This window comes from Ranitomeya variabilis, chromosome 1, assembly GCF_051348905.1.
Source record: "Ranitomeya variabilis isolate aRanVar5 chromosome 1, aRanVar5.hap1, whole genome shotgun sequence".
Classification (NCBI taxonomy): domain Eukaryota; kingdom Metazoa; phylum Chordata; class Amphibia; order Anura; family Dendrobatidae; genus Ranitomeya; species Ranitomeya variabilis.
Window position 1 is genome coordinate 294,044,186 of NC_135232.1, and position 17,983 is coordinate 294,062,168.

Here is a 17,983-nt window from a genome sequence, read left to right on the forward strand (position 1 = left end):
TCAGACATGAAAAAACTGATGACGGGTTCTCCTTAAGAGGAATCTGTCAGCAAGTTGATGTTATGTAATCTGAGAGCACCATAACGTAGAAGTAGAGTCCCTGATTACAGCGATGTGTCACTTACTGGGCTGTTTTTCTGTTTCAATACAACCAGTGTTTTATCAGCAGGAGATTATACAGGACAACAGTCCTCATGCCTCCTAGTCCAACCACTCCCCCAGCACTGATTGGCAGCTCTGTCACTATACAATGTGCACAGAAAGCTGTGGTGTGGGTGGGTTATACACATCTCAACTACTGAGCTCTGTTAGATCTGCAGCAGAGAAAATTGTGATTCTATCATAACTGCTGCACTCAGTAAACTAAGTGATACATCACTGGAATAAGGATTTCTGTCATATGGTGACATATTACCTTTAGGCTGTCCATTACATGATAGTAATGAATTAAACCACAGTACCAAAAAAAATCTATAATATAATATGAAAATATAGTTTTCCCACAATGCATTGCTCTTTTGTCACTGCAACTGAGACCCCCAGCAATTAGACAACCCTGTTAAAAATTAGAAGAATCCCTCATAGCCGGAAAAGCATACAGAATTGTCTCCTCATTGATTTGTGTGCAGCAATGTTCGCTCAGAGATGTTGGCACAATGTTCACATGCCCTCACAGTGATATCATTTGGGTGATTTACATGCTGGCGCCATTCCAGCTCATTTGCTTCACTTGCTCATATTTAATGCCAAAGGAAAAATTATTTTTCTATGTCACACTGAATTAACTGACCTGCTGTATGTGAATGCGAAAAGTTTCCAACTAGGAAAGTATGAAGAAAGTATGATTACTGCTATAGTTTACTATAGGCTTATTCTGGAAAATATGATGCATGAATGAGGCGCATTGTATTGCCATAATGGTAATCACAATGTATAAGAAAAGCAGGATGGGCACTGTAGGACTGTAGTTCTATATTCACATGGCAAGCCATTGCAATGTAAAATGTCATTTTAATATACAAAATAAAAAACTAATGCCACTTAATGATGCAAGTAACAGATGTTTGCTGGGCTTATTCAGACATCTATTTTATTCATGTATTGAGATAAAAAGATTGCGCGTCATCAGTGACTCTCATCCAAACTTCATCAGAGCTTGGTCTGATTTCCATCCGCTTTTCTCATTTGTGAAAGAAATAAAAGTTTCCCCACCTTCTCCTATGTAACATTCCAGGAAAAATTGTGCTCAGATGGCATACGGGGCTGTCTCATTTTGTCATGGACCCATGGACTTGCATTGTCATCTTTCATCCAACACTCAGATCAATATAGGACATGTCTCTGCGATTTTATATGGACCACTTGGCCCCACCGACTATCATAGGTACAAGTGGTAACAGTGATGAATTCCGATAGCCCTCGTACGTGAAAAACTGATGCGTGAATATGCCCTAGGTGGACCTCTGGCCTTAGAGCCAGTGGCGTATCTAGGGGGGGGCAGCCGAGGCATGTGCCCCGGGCGCAGCCGGCAGGGGGGCGCAGTCAGGCCGCCTAATTCGGCGGTCTGCAGTGTCTCCCCCGGCTGCTGCATTCTGCCGCCCCCGGTCTGGGAGTCAGCTGTTCTCTGTGCCGACTGTCAAGCTGACAGCCGGCACAGAGAAGCTGCAGAGTGCCGGCTCCCAATGTGTGCAGAGGTGGAGGGGGGCCCCTGCAGAGTGGCTGCGGTGGGCAGGGAGAAATCCCTGCAGCTCCGCTGCCCAGCAATCTGTCTTCCTGCTTCCTCTCACACAGACGCGCCGCTGGATGACTTCATCATTCAGCGGCCGGCTGTGTGAGAGGAAGGCGATGGAGATGCTGCGGCAGAGCGCGAGGAGAGGTGAGAAGTGTGTGTGAATGTGTGTGTATGTGAGTGTGCGTGAATGTGTGTATGTGTGTGAGTGTATGTGTGTGTGTGGGAATGTGTGTATGTGAGTGTGAATGTGTGTATGTGTGTGTATGTGAGTGTGTGTGTGTATGTGTGTGTGTGTGGCTCAGTAGTTGGTGTGTGTGTGTGTGTATCGCGCTGCAGGGGAATGTGCAGAGAAGTGAATGGTGTGTGTGGGGGGAGGGGAGGGTAATGATGGGGCTGACAGAGGGCATATGTCCTTGGGGGGGCGCCAAAATGAATCCTTGCCCCGGGTGCCAGAAGCGCTAGATACACCTCTGCTTAGAGCTTTCATTGGCACTTCCAAGATTATATGTATATATAAATATATATATTCTCTATAACATACACAACATATTTATGTATATATATATATGTGTATATATATATATATATCTCTACTATATGATTGTCTAAGGGTCACTTCCGTCTGTCTGTCTTTCTGTCTGTCACGGATATTCATTGGATGCGGCCTCTGTCTGTCATGGAATCCAAGTCGCTGATTGGTCTCGCCAGCTGCCTGTCATGGCTGCTGCGACCAATCAGCGACGGCCACAGTCCGATTAGTCCCTCCCTACTCCCCTGCAGTCAGTGCCGGGCGGCCGCTCCATACTCCCCTCCAGTCACCGCTCACACAGGGTTAATGCCGGCGGTAACAGACCGCTTTATGCCACGGGTAACTCACTCCGTTACCGCCGCTATTAACCCTGTGTGACCAAGTTTTTACTATTGATGCTGCCTATGCAGCGTCAATAGTAAAAACATCTAATGTTTAAAAATAATAAAAAAAATAAAAAATCTTTATATACTCACCTTCCGCCGGCAGGTTCCAGTGGCAAGGATGGTATGCGTGAAGGACCTGCCATGACGTCATGGTCATGTGACAGTGACGTCATCACAGGCCCTGCACGAGAAGGACCTGCCATGACGTCATGGTCATGGTCATGTGACGTCATGGCAGGTCCTTCTCGCGCAGGCGCGAAGAAGCTGCGGTACCATGGGACAGGCAGGGACAATGTCAGGAGCAGGTGAGTATTTCATATTCACCTGTCCGCGTTCCATCCGCCGGGTGCCGCTCAGTCTTCCTGTCCTCTTGCACTGACTGTGCAGGTCAGGGGGCGCAATGACGTATTAGCGTGCGTGCCACCCTCTGCCTGAACAGTCAGTGCGGAGAGATGGGATGCTGAGGAGCAGCGACCAGAGGTGAGTATGTGATTTTTTTTTTTTTTAAATTGCAGCAGCAGCATTACATGTGGCACAATGCTGTATGGAGCGTCTATGGGGCCATAAAGAACTGCATAGAGCATTATATGGGGCATCTATGGGGCTATAACTGCATGGAGCATTATATGGGGCATCTATGGGGTCACCGCTGGACTCTAATGTGTAAAACTTCAATTTTTATTAAATACATCTAAAATATATAACAATGTGCAAATAAACACAATAGTATATAAGATATCTATATCTGTGTTTACAAGGGGGTGTTTATAGATTTGGTCCAGTCCACCCCTATTTTTTCATTTTTTTCATCTTTTTGTTTATTTTTCCATCCTGGTTTATATTTGAGGACAACTTATCATCAGTAGGACTAAGATAAGATAAGTTTATCACTATTTTCTATTCTATCTTGTCTTTCTATAGATATATTATAAGTAGATCCTTGCTTAAAGTATCAGTAATATTACAGCTGGGTACTAATGTGTCCATAAAAGTACATATCTGCTTAAACATCTTAAATGCAGTACTATCTAGGTTAGCAGCAATACCTTAGCCAGTTATAGTATTAGTTAGGCTACAATTTATATCTATACCAGCTATACTATTTAGAAAACAAGCAGCACATACTTCTCCTTTACTATCCTATGCACCCTTTTAAGTATCTTTATTCACTCCCCTGCCATTTGTCGGGTGTAATAGGGCAGAGAGGGAGAGCCGCCGACGAGTGGGGGCGCCAAAGCGCAGGTCATAGGGTGCCAACCTCCGCTGTCAGGCAGGGTGAGATAGGATATATAGGGTCAGGCACCTCCCTGGGGTGCCTCTGTATTTAGTTTATTGGTGTTGGTGTTTATTTGCACATTGTTATATATTTTAGATGTATTTAATAAAAAATTGAAGTTTTATGCTACACATTAGAGTCCAGCGGTGATTACAAGATAAATTACTCTAATTGTTTATCGCTATACTGTGAAAGGGGCATCTATGGGGCCATAAAGAACTGCATGGAGCATTATATGGGGCATCTATGGGGCCATAAAAGAACTGCATGGAGCATTATATGGGGCATCTATGGGGCCATAAAGAACTGCATGGAGCATTATATGGGGCATCTATGGGTCCATAAAGAACTGCATGGAGCATTATATGGAGCATCTATGGGGCCATAACTGCATGGAGCATTATATGGAGCATCTATGGGGCCATAACTGCATGGAGCATTATATGGGGCATCTATGGGGCCATAACTGCATGGAGCATTATATGGGGCATCTATGGGGCCATAACTGCATGGAGCATTATATGGGGCATCTATGGGGCTATAAAGAACTGCATGGAGCATTATATGGGGCATATATGGAGCCATAATGAACTGCATGGAGCATTATATGGAGCATTACATGGGGCCATAAAGAACTGCATGGAGCATTATATGGGGCATCTATGGGGCCATAACTGCATGGAGCATTATATGGAGCATCTATGGGGCCATAACTGCATGGAGCATTATATGGGGCATCTATGGGGCCATAACTGCATGGAGCATTATATGGGGCATCTATGGGGCCATAACTGCATGGAGCATTATATGGGGCATCTATGGGGCCATAACTGCATGGAGCATTATATGGAGCATCTACCATAACTGCATGGAGCATTATATTGAGCATCTATGGGGCCATAACTGCATGGAGCATTATACTACGTGACTGGGCAATATACTACGTGGACATGCATATTCTAGAATACCCGATGCGTTAGAATCGGGCCACCATCTAGTATGTATATATTTGTGTTTTGTATTCAACCTCTGCTTAAAAATAGCAAAATGAGTTGTCAATACCTCCTGCAGCTCCAGCACTGGTTCTCTCCTGCTACACATGGTCTTTGTTAATATGTCTCCAATGGTGACATCACAACTACAATCATCACTCCTGCTACCAATCACTAGTGTGACAGGGTCACTAGCGCTGTATGTGAGGGGAGATATGTGTCACGAAGGTTAGTGCTCGGAGATTTAGTTTTCGTTGCCTCAGATGAATGATTTACAGCTGCTAGACAGCCTGAGTACATGTGGTGATTCCCTAGCAACCAGCCAACCCCCACATGTACTCAGGCTGGCTAGCAGCCGTAAATCATTCAGCTGAGTCAAGAAAAACTAAATCTCCAAGCAGTTACAAATACTCAGGGACCACCCGAGGGTGCTCGGGAAAACTTAAGCAACGAGTACACTCGCTCATCACTAATTGCTTTCTTCCATGATGTGAAACCCATGTTTCTGCCCAGCATGCTATGTGCTGAAGGGGTTAACCAGCCATTACAAGAGTCCAGTGGGTGAGACGCCTACTCACCATATCTCCACCTCAAGAGTGTAGCTGGGAAGTTGTGCATAATCAACGGCCCCTGTTTTTTTTTCTCTCTGTGTTGTGTGTTTGGAGAGGAATGTCTCCAGATGTGGCTCCAGGAGAAGCGGAAGATATATGGTGGTGTAAGAGGACGAACCCCTCAGAGATGAGGACTTTGCTGTGATTTATCTTTTGTTTTGCCGTTTATTTTGTTGAACACTGGCATGGTGGCACGTGACTTACCTAAGAAGCGTTCCCGTGTCAGCCCCTCACACTAGGATCTGTAGCGATGTCATGTAATGACTTGCTGCAGAGGCCTCACGTTACCACTGCAGCCGTATCAGCAAATATTGGGGCCGCAGCAGGGAGGCAGTGCTGGGGTGGCCGAGGTGAGAATAATTTAATTTGTTATTTGTAGCAAGAAGATGTCTAAGAAATATAAAAAAAAATCCTAGAAAATCCAATTAAAATTAACCCCTGGATGCTAGTTACAAAATTTACTATCAGAATTGTCTTTATGTTAAAAATACCTTGTTATGTAAATGTACGCTCCTCCAAGCAGCACGGAAATGATGACTACTGGGATGAAGATTGCCAGTGCCATGTTCCCTCCTTCTAAGGATGTTTCTGCAGCTGCTTCTGCCACTAGAAAAGATACAAAATATGCATTTTCAATATCTATTTACCAAGAATAGACAGATTTAAACTTAAATTTCCATTGAACTATTTGAAGCAACCAATTTCTCATTATTACACATAATTTATGGACATCTACGGTTTGATTTCTTTGCCTGTGTGGATTGGATGGGTTGTTACCGACATCTAGTGAGAATTTCATGTCAATAGCACCTTTAGAAATAGATTTACTTAGAAAATTTGGTGATGTGTTCAATATTTCATTAATTATTTAATTATGAATTGTTTGTTAATCTCTTCTGCAGAAACTAGCCTGACTTACTGGGCTGCTTAGTGTAGTTTTGATGAAATCACAGTTTCATCAGCAGGAGATTATCACAAGAACACTAGTATATCTGCTGTCAGGTAGTCCCCCATATTCATGTTCTCTGTATAACCCCGTCCTCACCACTGATTGGCAGCTTTCTGTGTACACTGCTCATGGGCAGAAAGCTGCCAATCAGTGATGTTGGCTGGCGCTGTTATACAAAGCTCAGCATTCAGAGAACTAGTAGATCTGCAGCAGCTGAAACAGTAATGGCATCAAAATTACAGCAAGCAGCCCAGTAAGTGACACATCACTGGAATCAGGGTTTCTGTCCCAACATTATCCTACTCTCATATGGAATAGGAATAACCTGGCACAAGGGTGTCTGTCCGGTAGGGGGCACTTAGATAGTGCTGGTCAGTCTGCCTAATCTAATAGTATGGGCGGCACTAGTAAGCTGTAAGCCAGAGACCGTGAATTACCTGTATGTGGCCAGCGCCCTATTCAAACTTTCTTGTGTGCATTTTTAATACTAAGCAATCACCGCCTCCATGAATTGGTAGGTTGTAATGCAAAATACTGCGACACTCACTGTGAATATTGTGGTATGTTCCACTCTTACTTGAAGGAACATCAAGAGCACCACTTTTTTCTAGCTACAAGTGCCGACTAGAAATGTTGACTGGCATAACGGTAGGCAAATGCAAAGTCAGCTGCCAGCAGTGGATCTTGATGATTCGTGTACTCAACTGCAGTGCAGTCAGTGTGGCAGATCACTCATCAGACAGCCATTAAAACTGGGCAATTTTTTTTAACTTTTTCCTTCTCCTCTTCCGAGTGCCAAAACTTTTTTTTTTTTATTATTATTATTCTGTCCATATAGCCATATGAGGGCTTGATTTTTGTGGGACAAGTTGTGCTTTTGAATTACACTATTCATTTTTTCATGTGATGCACTGGAAAGTGAGAAAAAATTCCAAGTGAATTGAAATTGCAAAAAAAGTGCAATTACACAATTTTTTTTATTTTTATTTACTATGTTCACTATACAGTAAAACTGACCAGGCAATATGATTCTCCAGGTCAGTACGAGTACACATATACCAAACATGTCTAGTTTTTTTTAATTTATTTCAGTGGTGAAAAAAAATTGGAATTTTTTTAAAAACACATTTTTCTTTTGTCGCCATTTTCCAAGACCAGTAATGTTTTCATTTTTTGGGATACAGAGCTGGGTCAGGGCTTATTTTTTGCCCCCTAAGATTTCACTGATACCATTTTGTGATAGATATGATGTTTTGATTGCCTCTTATTGCATTTTAATGCAGCAGACAAAAAAAAAACGTAATTCTGTCATTTTTGCTTTTTTCTCCTTACGCCGTTTACTGATCAGATTAATTAACTTTATATTTTAATAGATCGGACTTTTACAAACAAAGTGATACCAAATATGTTAATTTTTTTAATGGTTTTATTTTTAATGTGACAAAAGGGGGGTGATTTGACATTTTGTGTCCTTTTATTATTATTATTATTATTATTATAATTTATTGTTATAGCGCCATTTATTCCATGGCGCTTTACATGGTCCTTTTAATTGTCTTCATATTTTGTTTAACTTTTTACTGTATTTAGTAGTCCCCTCAGGGGACTTGAAGCTGCGATTGTCTGATTGCTTGTGCTATATGTAGCAGTTAGTCACGTCAATGGTCACAAAGAGGTTAATAATCTTATTGGTAGCATGCTGAAGTGTGTAAGTGCGGATAGTTCTGCACGTGACACTCATATTTGATACTGAATAAATGGAGGCGTTTTGAAAAATTTGTTTCCATTTTTTTCATCATTTGCATATTGTTTACATATCTTTCAATCCTCTGATTTCCATAATTCCATGACTTTTCCTTCTTCGCATTGCTATTTCAATTTTAAGGAGTGTATTTATGATCGCATTTTTCCCAAAACATTAGAAAGTTGCAACTAGAATAAAAATTTGTAAAAAGTTGTAATGTAACACTTCACAAATTGGTTTTCTATTACTACCTTACCTAAAATTTGCACTGGTGTCATTTGCAGTTTACTAATGCCTTTGGAGCAAATCCAAGAAGTATCGTTTCTCCTTGCGGAGAGTAACATGTTAAGCATGTCGAGGTGAGGAGACTTAAAATCGCAATGCTCCTCTGGGAAATATGCAAATTGTCTCTTCAGTGAGGAAGAGGACTAGAACTCTAGTGCCTCCTTTTGGAAGGTAGCAATCCTAACAGTCAATATCAACCCTTTAACGAGCCTTGTCACATGACTTAGGATAAGAGCCAAACCAGATCTCGATTTGCAGACACTGTGTTTCGGGGTACTGCCCCTCGTCAGTGCAAAGTGGAGGTCTCCAGACTCCAGGCTCGTTAAAGGGTCGACATGGACTGTTAGGATTGCTACTTCCAATAGGTGGCACTAGAGTTCTAGTCCTCTTCCTCACAGAAGAGACAATTTGCATATTTTCCAGAGGAGCATTGCAGCTTTAAGTCTCCTCACCTCGACATGCTTAACATGTCACTCTCCGCAAGGAGAAACGATACTTCTTGGATTTGCTCCAAAGGCATTAGTAAACTGTGACATTTGATAAATATGGAGTGGCGGAGTTAAAGTGAACTAAAGCTTTGCTGCAAATTACGCCATTTTTGCTAAATGAGGGCAAATGTCACTTACCTTGTAATGCATGTTCAAATCTGTCTTGTGTTGCTATATAAAGAAAGAAAATGAAATCAATATCACTTAATGAAACAATAAAAACTTTCTTGAGCTCAGTCCAAAATTAAGTGACACTTGTACCACGGCGGAGGTTCATACTACAGAGTTGTCAGACTCTGTGTGCCGCCCTTTGGTGTCATCATTCCGTTATGATATGAGAATTTTCTCCCCTTGATGTGACACTTTTGATTGGGAATAGCTTTGTAGTGCCGAAAAAAGGAGATAAGAGTATAGATTGCAGTGTTTATGGGGGCACTTGGGCGCTAATTACCGGGACCCTAGCACTGCTAATAGAAGTTATTTTTGCTGGATATATGTGGAAATAGTTAATATTTAACAGTGAGGTTTAAGTGCAAAATATTTTTATGACGACCCTCATAAAGAAATTCTCAAAGGTTTAAAATGTAAAGTTTAACCTTCATAAATATTCAGTAAATTTCCTAATTTTGAAGTAGTTATCTTATAATGGAAACTTTGAGCATTAGCATGGCTTTTTTTTGCTCATGCACTTAGCTGCTTTAAATACCGCCTTGAAGAAAGTAAGACAGCTCCCCTGTCCCCTGAGATCCCAAAATGCTCTCACATGTTTTGAATAAGAAACAAGATAAATTTTAGCTTTAGCTTTGACTAGGAATAGAGCAGAAATCACCTTGTCAACCAAAATCAGTACAAAGTATTTTATGTACTATTTAGAAATTTACTCAATTTTCTTCACACTTGCTCTCCATGACTTGCACAAAGAGATTTATTTGCCTTCAAGAAGCACTCCTCCTCCTCCCATCAACGTTTTTATCCTCTTAATACATTGCAGTGATCAATCGTATTATACAGCAGTGTTTACTTACAATTGCTCATTTTGCCTTTCTATCCAGTTAATTATTTTCTCTATCTCTAGGTTTATTACATCACATGATTAAAATCTGACTAGCTGAATCTTTCTATGATCTATGTAGAAAAAAAGAGGTCTCTTTTCGCTACTTGGGTGATGAGTCCCTGCAAAAATCCCTGGAAGGGGGAAAAGTGAGCAGCTGGGACAGGAGTTGAAGAGGGGAATGATAAATGTAGGGAAAACAGACTTCCTGTTTCTACATAGAAAAGTGAAAAGAGAGTAATTAACAGGGTAGAAGGGCAAAATGAGCAATAGTATGTACACAGTGTTATATAATATGATGACTGCAGTATATTAAAGGGGTTGTACAACCCCTCCTTAAACTAAATGTTTAGCCCCAATGAAATAATAAAGCCTGTACTCACCTCCCATGCCTGTTCCGTGCCAGTGGTTCCGGGGCTGTGATGCGGTGGAATGACGTGATGCCCGGTGCCCAATCAGTGCTGTGGTCACTGTCTACGCCTTCAGACACCCTGAACAAACTAGCTTCCTCTTCATATTCAGTTTGTAAGTAGGCAGAGACAGTGATGGCAGCACTGATTAGGCATCGGGGTCACGTGTCACAGCACTGCATCACAGCCTCCGGGAGAACGAGTGTCAACATTACTGCAACGGAGATGGCACAGGAGGTGAGTATAGGCTTTATTATTTTATTGGGGCCGAACATTTAGTTTAAGAAGGGGTTGTCCTAGTAGTGGACAACCCCTTTAAAAGGATAAAATCTTTGATGGGAAGAGTGATTCTTTAACTAAACTACATACTTATCTAAAATATCAATCCGGTGGAATAACAATTGACACAGACCACTAAAGAATGAGTATCTAAAATATCAATCCGGTGAAACAACAATTGACACAGACCACTACAGAATGAGTACATAATGGGTAGGAGTCATAAATTTTAAAGCCACTGTCCTAGTGACTGATTTACTGTTGGACCATTAAAGAGCAACTATTCAGTATATTTTAAAGATTGGTCTTTCTTTTATCATAATATAATATGTGGTTAGTTTTCAGTGGTCTCAATTTATTAAATGAAGCTAAAAATTACATCCAGTCTTTTATTTCAGAAGCAATAAATCAACCAAAACTACAAACCACAAATGAAGAATAAGGTTCCGTACAAAGAAGTAAATGTGTGTTCCCGACTGTCAAATTTAGAAGATCATATAACATTGTGGGTGTCATTTATCAAAGAGTTAGTGATTAATGAGGTTGTTCTGGCTGCAGGTTCAGTCTATTGGAATGGGAGCTTCGGACAGAAGATCCACATTAAGTGATAATGGAGTTTGATGACTTGTAACTCCTCCTATCGCTCTTTATAAATGCTCAATAAAGAACTTAGCAGGGTCAATTATGGCGAAACTCAGATACTAAAGAATGTGTTGGAAATGTCTCTTGTCTTTGGTTACTCCCTATTCATGACAGATGATTGCAGGTACAGTAATATTAGTTTTCTTCATTACTGTTAGTGACCATAATACACATCTTTTAATAACATTTCTTATTTTAAAGGTAATAAATACAATTTCAATTGCTGTTACCATAATAAAAAGTAGAAGCGACATTTGAATTTTCTTTTAAAAGTTTTAATAACTTGCTCTAATGTCATCCCAGTTTGAGTATAATAAAACTATGGCTGATTCCGAAATCAAAAGCTCATATCATACCAGATGCTTCACACTATGTTATCCAAAGCAGCTATTGCTGGGTAACAAGTTACTCTAACACAGACATCTGTTTAGTGTAACCTGGCAGAATCTTTCTTTTCATCTCTACTGGGTGACATGAAATGCGTTGGGCGCTGAAGATACCATCTGCTCACCAAGGCCATTGTAGAATACAATAATTTGTTTTTAAGGCCCCTAAACTTCAAACTATCAAGTGGTAAATGACTAAAATGAGTTGACTGTTCCTATCCTAAGAGGCTGGCTATATCAATCGTTAAATATCTTTTTACATCATAGCTTTTTGGCGTTGCATGATTTGTAGGATTAGTATCAAAAGACTGTTTAAAAAAATGCAAGAAAATATGGAACTTCATTTAAGCTGAAAAGAGATGTAATAAAATCCCCTGACGACTGGTGAATTTTAGTATTGTCGTGAGAGACAACATCCAGTGTTGTGAAATTGGATTCTGGGCTCCCCCGGTGGCCACTTGTGGAATTGTACTTGTGTGCATCATCCCCTCTGTTCACCTGCTCCTATCAGGATGTGGGAGTCGCTATATAACCTTGCTCCTCTGTCAGTTTCATGCCGGTCAACAATGTAATCAGAAGCCTTTCTGTGCATGTTCCTGCTACTAGACAACTCCCAGCTAAGTTGGACTTTTGTCCTTGTGTGTTTTTGCATTTTGTTCCTGTTCACAGCTGCTGTTTCGTTACTGTGTCTGGAAAGCTCTTGTGAGCGGAAATTGCCACTCTGGTGTTATGAGTTAATGCTAGAGTCTTAAAGTAATTTCTGGATGGTGTTTTGATAGGGTTTTCTGCTGACCATGAAAGTGCCCTTTCTGTCTTCTTTCTATCTAGTAAGCGGACCTCGATTTTTGCTAAACCTATTTTCATACTACGTTTGTCATTTCATCTAAAATCACCGCCAATATATGTGGGGGCCTCTGTCTGCCTTTTGGGAAAATTTCTCTAGAGGTGAGCCAGGACTGTCTTTTCCTCTGCTAGGATTAGGTAGTTCTCCGGCTGGCGCTGGGCATCTAGGGATAAAAAAACGTAGGCATGCTACCCGGCCACTTCTAGTTGTGCGGCAGGTTTAGTTCATGGTCAGTATAGTTTCCATCTTCCAAGAGCTAGTTCTTATATATGCTGGGCTATGTTCTCTCGCCATTGAGAATCATGACAGTTTGACCGGCCAAAAAGGGTTAAATTACTGGCTGAGAAAGGAGAGAAAAAAGAAGTCTGCTACAATTTTTTTTTTTTTCCTCTAGTTCTGAGTGTGCTCTTAATTGAATCACTTGCTAGTCTGCCTATACTGCAGCCTTCCTCTCTTTCTCTCCTTCTACTCCTTGAATGGCTCTGTGTTCACCTGTTTCAAATGGATCTTCAGAGTGTAGCTACAGGTTTGAATAATCTCGCCACAAAGGTACAAAATTTGCAAGATTTCGTTGTTCATGCACCTATGTCTGAGCCTAGAATTCCTTTGCCTGAATTCTTCTCGGGGAATAGATCTCACTTTCAAAATTTTAAAAATAATTGCAAATTGTTTTTGTCCCTGAAGTCTCGCTCTGCCGGAGACCCTGCACAGCAGGTCAGGATTGTAATCTCTTTGCTGCGAGGTGACCCTCAAGACTGGGCTTTTGCATTGGCACCAGGGGATCCTGCGTTGCTCAATGTGGATGCGTTTTTTCTGGCCTTGGGGTTGCTTTATGAGGAACCTCATTTAGAGCTTCAGGCAGAAAAGGCCTTGATGTCCTTGTCTCAGGGGCAAGATGAAGCTGAAATATACTGCCAAAAATTCCGCAAATGGTCTGTGCTTACTCAGTGGAATGAGTGCGCCCTGGCGGCGATTTTCAGAGAAGGTCTCTCTGATGCCATTAAGGATGTTATGGTGGGGTTCCCTGTGCCTGCGAGTCTGAATGAGTCCATGACGATGGCTATTCAGATCGATAGGCGTCTGCGGGAGCGCAAACCTGTGCACCATTTGGCGGTGTCTACTGAGAAAACGCCAGAAAATATGCAATGTGATAGAATTCTGTCCAGAAGCGAGCGGCAGAATTTTAGACGAAAAAATGGGTTGTGCTTCTATTGTGGTGATTCAACTCATGTTATATCAGCATGCTTTAAGCGTACTAAGAAGCCTGACAAGTCTGTTTCAATTAGCACTTTACAGTCTAAGTTTATTCTATCTGTGACCCTGATTTGTTCTTTGTCATCTATTACCGCGGACGCCTATGTCGACTCTGGCGCTGCTTTGAGTCTTATGGATTGGTCCTTTGCCAAACACTGTGGGTATGATTTGGAGCCATTGGAGGCTCCGATACCTCTGAAAGGGATTGATTCCACCCCATTGGCTAGTAATAAACCACAATACTGGACACAAGTGACTATGCGTGTTAATCCGGATCACCAGGAGGTTATTCGCTTTCTGGTGCTGTATAATCTACATGATGTTTTGGTGCTGGGATTGCCATGGCTGCAATCTCATAACCCAGTCCTCGACTGGAGAGCTATGTCTGTGTTAAGCTGGGGATGTAAAGGAACTCATGGGGACGTACCTTTGGTTTCCATTTCATCATCTATTCCCTCTGAGATTCCTGAATTCTTGTCTGACTTTCGTGACGTTTTTGAAGAACCCAAGGTTGGTTCACTACCTCCGCACCGGGAGTGCGATTGTGCCATAGACTTGATCCCGGGTAGTAAATACCCTAAGGGTCGTTTATTTAATCTGTCTGTGCCTGAACACGCGGCTATGCGAGAATATATAAAGGAGTCCTTGGAAAAGGGACATATTCGTCCTTCGTCATCTCCCTTAGGAGCCGGTTTTTTCTTTGTGTCTAAGAAAGACGGCTCTTTGAGGCCGTGTATTGATTATCGACTTTTGAATAAAATCACGGTTAAATATCAATATCCGTTACCACTGCTTACTGATTTGTTTGCTCGTATAAAGGGGGCCAAGTGGTTCTCTAAGATTGATCTCCGTGGGGCGTATAATTTGGTGCGAATCAAGCAGGGGGATGAGTGGAAAACCGCATTTAATACGCCCGAGGGCCATTTTGAGTATTTGGTGATGCCTTTTGGTCTTTCAAATGCCCCTTCAGTCTTCCAGTCCTTTATGCATGACATTTTCCGCGATTATTTGGACAAATTTATGATTGTGTATCTGGATGATATTCTGATTTTTTCGGATGACTGGGACTCTCATGTCCAGCAGGTCAGGAGGGTTTTTCAGGTTTTGCGGTCTAATTCCTTGTGTGTGAAGGGTTCTAAGTGTGTTTTTGGGGTTCAAAAGATTTCCTTCTTGGGATACATTTTTTCCCCCTCTTCCATCGAGATGGATCCTGTCAAGGTTCAGGCTATTGGTGATTGGACGCAACCCTCTTCTCTTAAGAGTCTTCAGAAATTTTTGGGCTTTGCTAACTTTTATCGTCGATTTATTGCTGGTTTTTCTGATGTTGTAAAACCATTGACTGATTTGACTAAGAAGGGTGCTGATGTTGCTGATTGGTCCCCTGATGCTGTGGAGGCCTTTCGGGAGCTCAAGCGCCGCTTTTCTTCCGCCCCAGTGTTGCGTCAGCCTGATGTTGCTCTTCCTTTTCAGGTTGAGGTCGACGCTTCTGAAATCGGAGCTGGGGCGGTGTTGTCGCAGAGAAGTTCCGACTGCTCCGTGATGAGACCTTGTGCCTTTTTTTCCCGTAAATTTTCGCCCGCCGAGCGGAATTATGATATTGGGAATCGGGAGCTTTTGGCCATGAAGTGGGCTTTTGAGGAGTGGCGTCACTGGCTTGAGGGGGCCAGACATCAGGTGGTGGTATTGACTGACCACAAAAATTTAATTTACCTTGAGTCTGCCAGGCACCTGAATCCTAGACAGGCGCGCTGGTCGTTGTTTTTCTCTCGGTTTAATTTTGTGGTGTCTTACCTACCGGGTTCTAAGAATGTTAAGGCGGATGCCCTTTCTAGGAGTTTTGAGCCTGACTCCCCTGGTAATTCTGAGCCCACAGGTATCCTTAAAGATGGAGTGATATTGTCTGCCGTTTCTCCAGACCTGCGGCGGGCCTTGCAGGAGTTTCAGGCGGATAGACCTGATCGTTGCCCACCTGGTAGACTGTTTGTTCCTGATGATTGGACCAGTAGAGTCATCTCTGAGGTTCATTCTTCTGCGTTGGCAGGTCATCCTGGAATCTTTGGTACCAGGGATTTGGTGGCAAGGTCCTTCTGGTGGCCTTCCCTGTCACGAGATGTGCGAGGCTTTGTGCAGTCTTGTGACGTTTGTGCTCGGGCCAAGCCTTGTTGTTCTCGGGCTAGTGGATTGTTGTTACCCTTGCCTATCCCGAAGAGGCCTTGGATGCACATCTCGATGGATTTTATTTCGGATCTGCCTGTTTCTCATAAGATGTCTGTCATCTGGGTGGTGTGTGACCGTTTCTCTAAGATGGTCCATCTGGTTCCCTTGCCTAAGTTGCCTTCTTCTTCCGAGTTGGTTCCTCTGTTTTTTCAAAATGTTGTTCGTTTGCATGGTATTCCGGAGAATATTGTTTCTGACAGAGGGACCCAATTCGTGTCTAGATTTTGGCGGGCATTCTGTGCTAGGATGGGCATAGATTTGTCTTTTTCGTCTGCTTTCCATCCTCAGACTAATGGCCAGACCGAGCGGACTAATCAGACCTTGGAGACATATTTGAGGTGTTTTGTGTCTGCGGATCAGGATGATTGGGTTGCTTTTTTGCCTTTGGCGGAGTTCGCCCTCAATAATCGGGCCAGCTCTGCCACCTTGGTGTCCCCGTTTTTCTGTAATTCGGGGTTTCATCCTCGATTTTCCTCCGGTCAAGTGGAATCTTCGGATTGTCCTGGAGTGGATGCTGTGGTGGAGAGGTTGCATCAGATTTGGGGGCAGGTGGTGGACAATTTGAAGTTGTCCCAGGAGAAGACTCAGCTTTTTGCCAACCGCCGTCGTCGTGTTGGTCCTCGGCTTTGTGTTGGGGACTTGGTGTGGTTGTCTGCTCGTTTTGTCCCTATGAGGGTTTCTTCTCCTAAGTTTAAGCCTCGGTTCATCGGCCCGTACAAGATATTGGAGATTCTTAACCCTGTGTCCTTCCGTTTGGACCTCCCTGCATCCTTTTCGATTCATAATGTTTTTCATCGGTCATTGTTGCGCAGGTATGAGGTACCGGCTGTGCCTTCCGTTGAGCCTCCTGCTCCGGTGTTGGTTGAGGGTGAGTTGGAGTACGTTGTGGAAAAGATCTTGGACTCTCGTGTTTCCAGACAGAAACTCCAGTATCTGGTCAAATGGAAGGGATACGGTCAGGAGGATAATTCTTGGGTCACTGCCTCTGATGTTCATGCCTCCGATCTTGTCCGTGCCTTTCATAGGGCTCATCCTGATCGCCCTGGTGGTTCTGGTGAGGGTTCGGTGCCCCCTCCTTGAGGGGGGGGTACTGTTGTGAAATTGGATTCTGGGCTCCCCCGGTGGCCACTTGTGGAATTGTACTTGTGTGCATCATCCCCTCTGTTCACCTGCTCCTATCAGGATGTGGGAGTCGCTATATAACCTTGCTCCTCTGTCAGTTTCATGCCGGTCAACAATGTAATCAGAAGCCTTTCTGTGCATGTTCCTGCTACTAGACAACTCCCAGCTAAGTTGGACTTTTGTCCTTGTGTGTTTTTGCATTTTGTTCCTGTTCACAGCTGCTGTTTCGTTACTGTGTCTGGAAAGCTCTTGTGAGCGGAAATTGCCACTCTGGTGTTATGAGTTAATGCTAGAGTCTTAAAGTAATTTCTGGATGGTGTTTTGATAGGGTTTTCTGCTGACCATGAAAGTGCCCTTTCTGTCTTCTTTCTATCTAGTAAGCGGACCTCGATTTTTGCTAAACCTATTTTCATACTACGTTTGTCATTTCATCTAAAATCACCGCCAATATATGTGGGGGCCTCTGTCTGCCTTTTGGGAAAATTTCTCTAGAGGTGAGCCAGGACTGTCTTTTCCTCTGCTAGGATTAGGTAGTTCTCCGGCTGGCGCTGGGCATCTAGGGATAAAAAAACGTAGGCATGCTACCCGGCCACTTCTAGTTGTGCGGCAGGTTTAGTTCATGGTCAGTATAGTTTCCATCTTCCAAGAGCTAGTTCTTATATATGCTGGGCTATGTTCTCTCGCCATTGAGAATCATGACAATCCAGTTTTAACTAATTAGACCAATGATCGTTTGAAAATATTTCCTATAAAAAGGCAAATGGCAGACCTCTGTCTAACGAAAAT

At 42.7% G+C, this 17,983-nt stretch overlaps 1 protein-coding gene across 2 annotated transcripts in view; it reads right to left on the minus strand.

The window, feature by feature from the left end:
* Positions 1-17,983, minus strand: part of SEZ6L (seizure related 6 homolog like) — a 926,161-nt gene that overhangs the window by 52,295 nt on the left and 855,883 nt on the right. For both annotated transcript variants that reach the window (XM_077295464.1, XM_077295454.1), the window contains 2 exons: positions 9,131-9,163; positions 6,018-6,132 (listed from right to left, as the gene is read on the minus strand). In XM_077295464.1, coding sequence (XP_077151579.1) covers positions 6,018-6,132; positions 9,131-9,163 — 148 coding nt within the window. The remainder of the gene's footprint in view (positions 1-6,017; positions 6,133-9,130; positions 9,164-17,983) is intronic.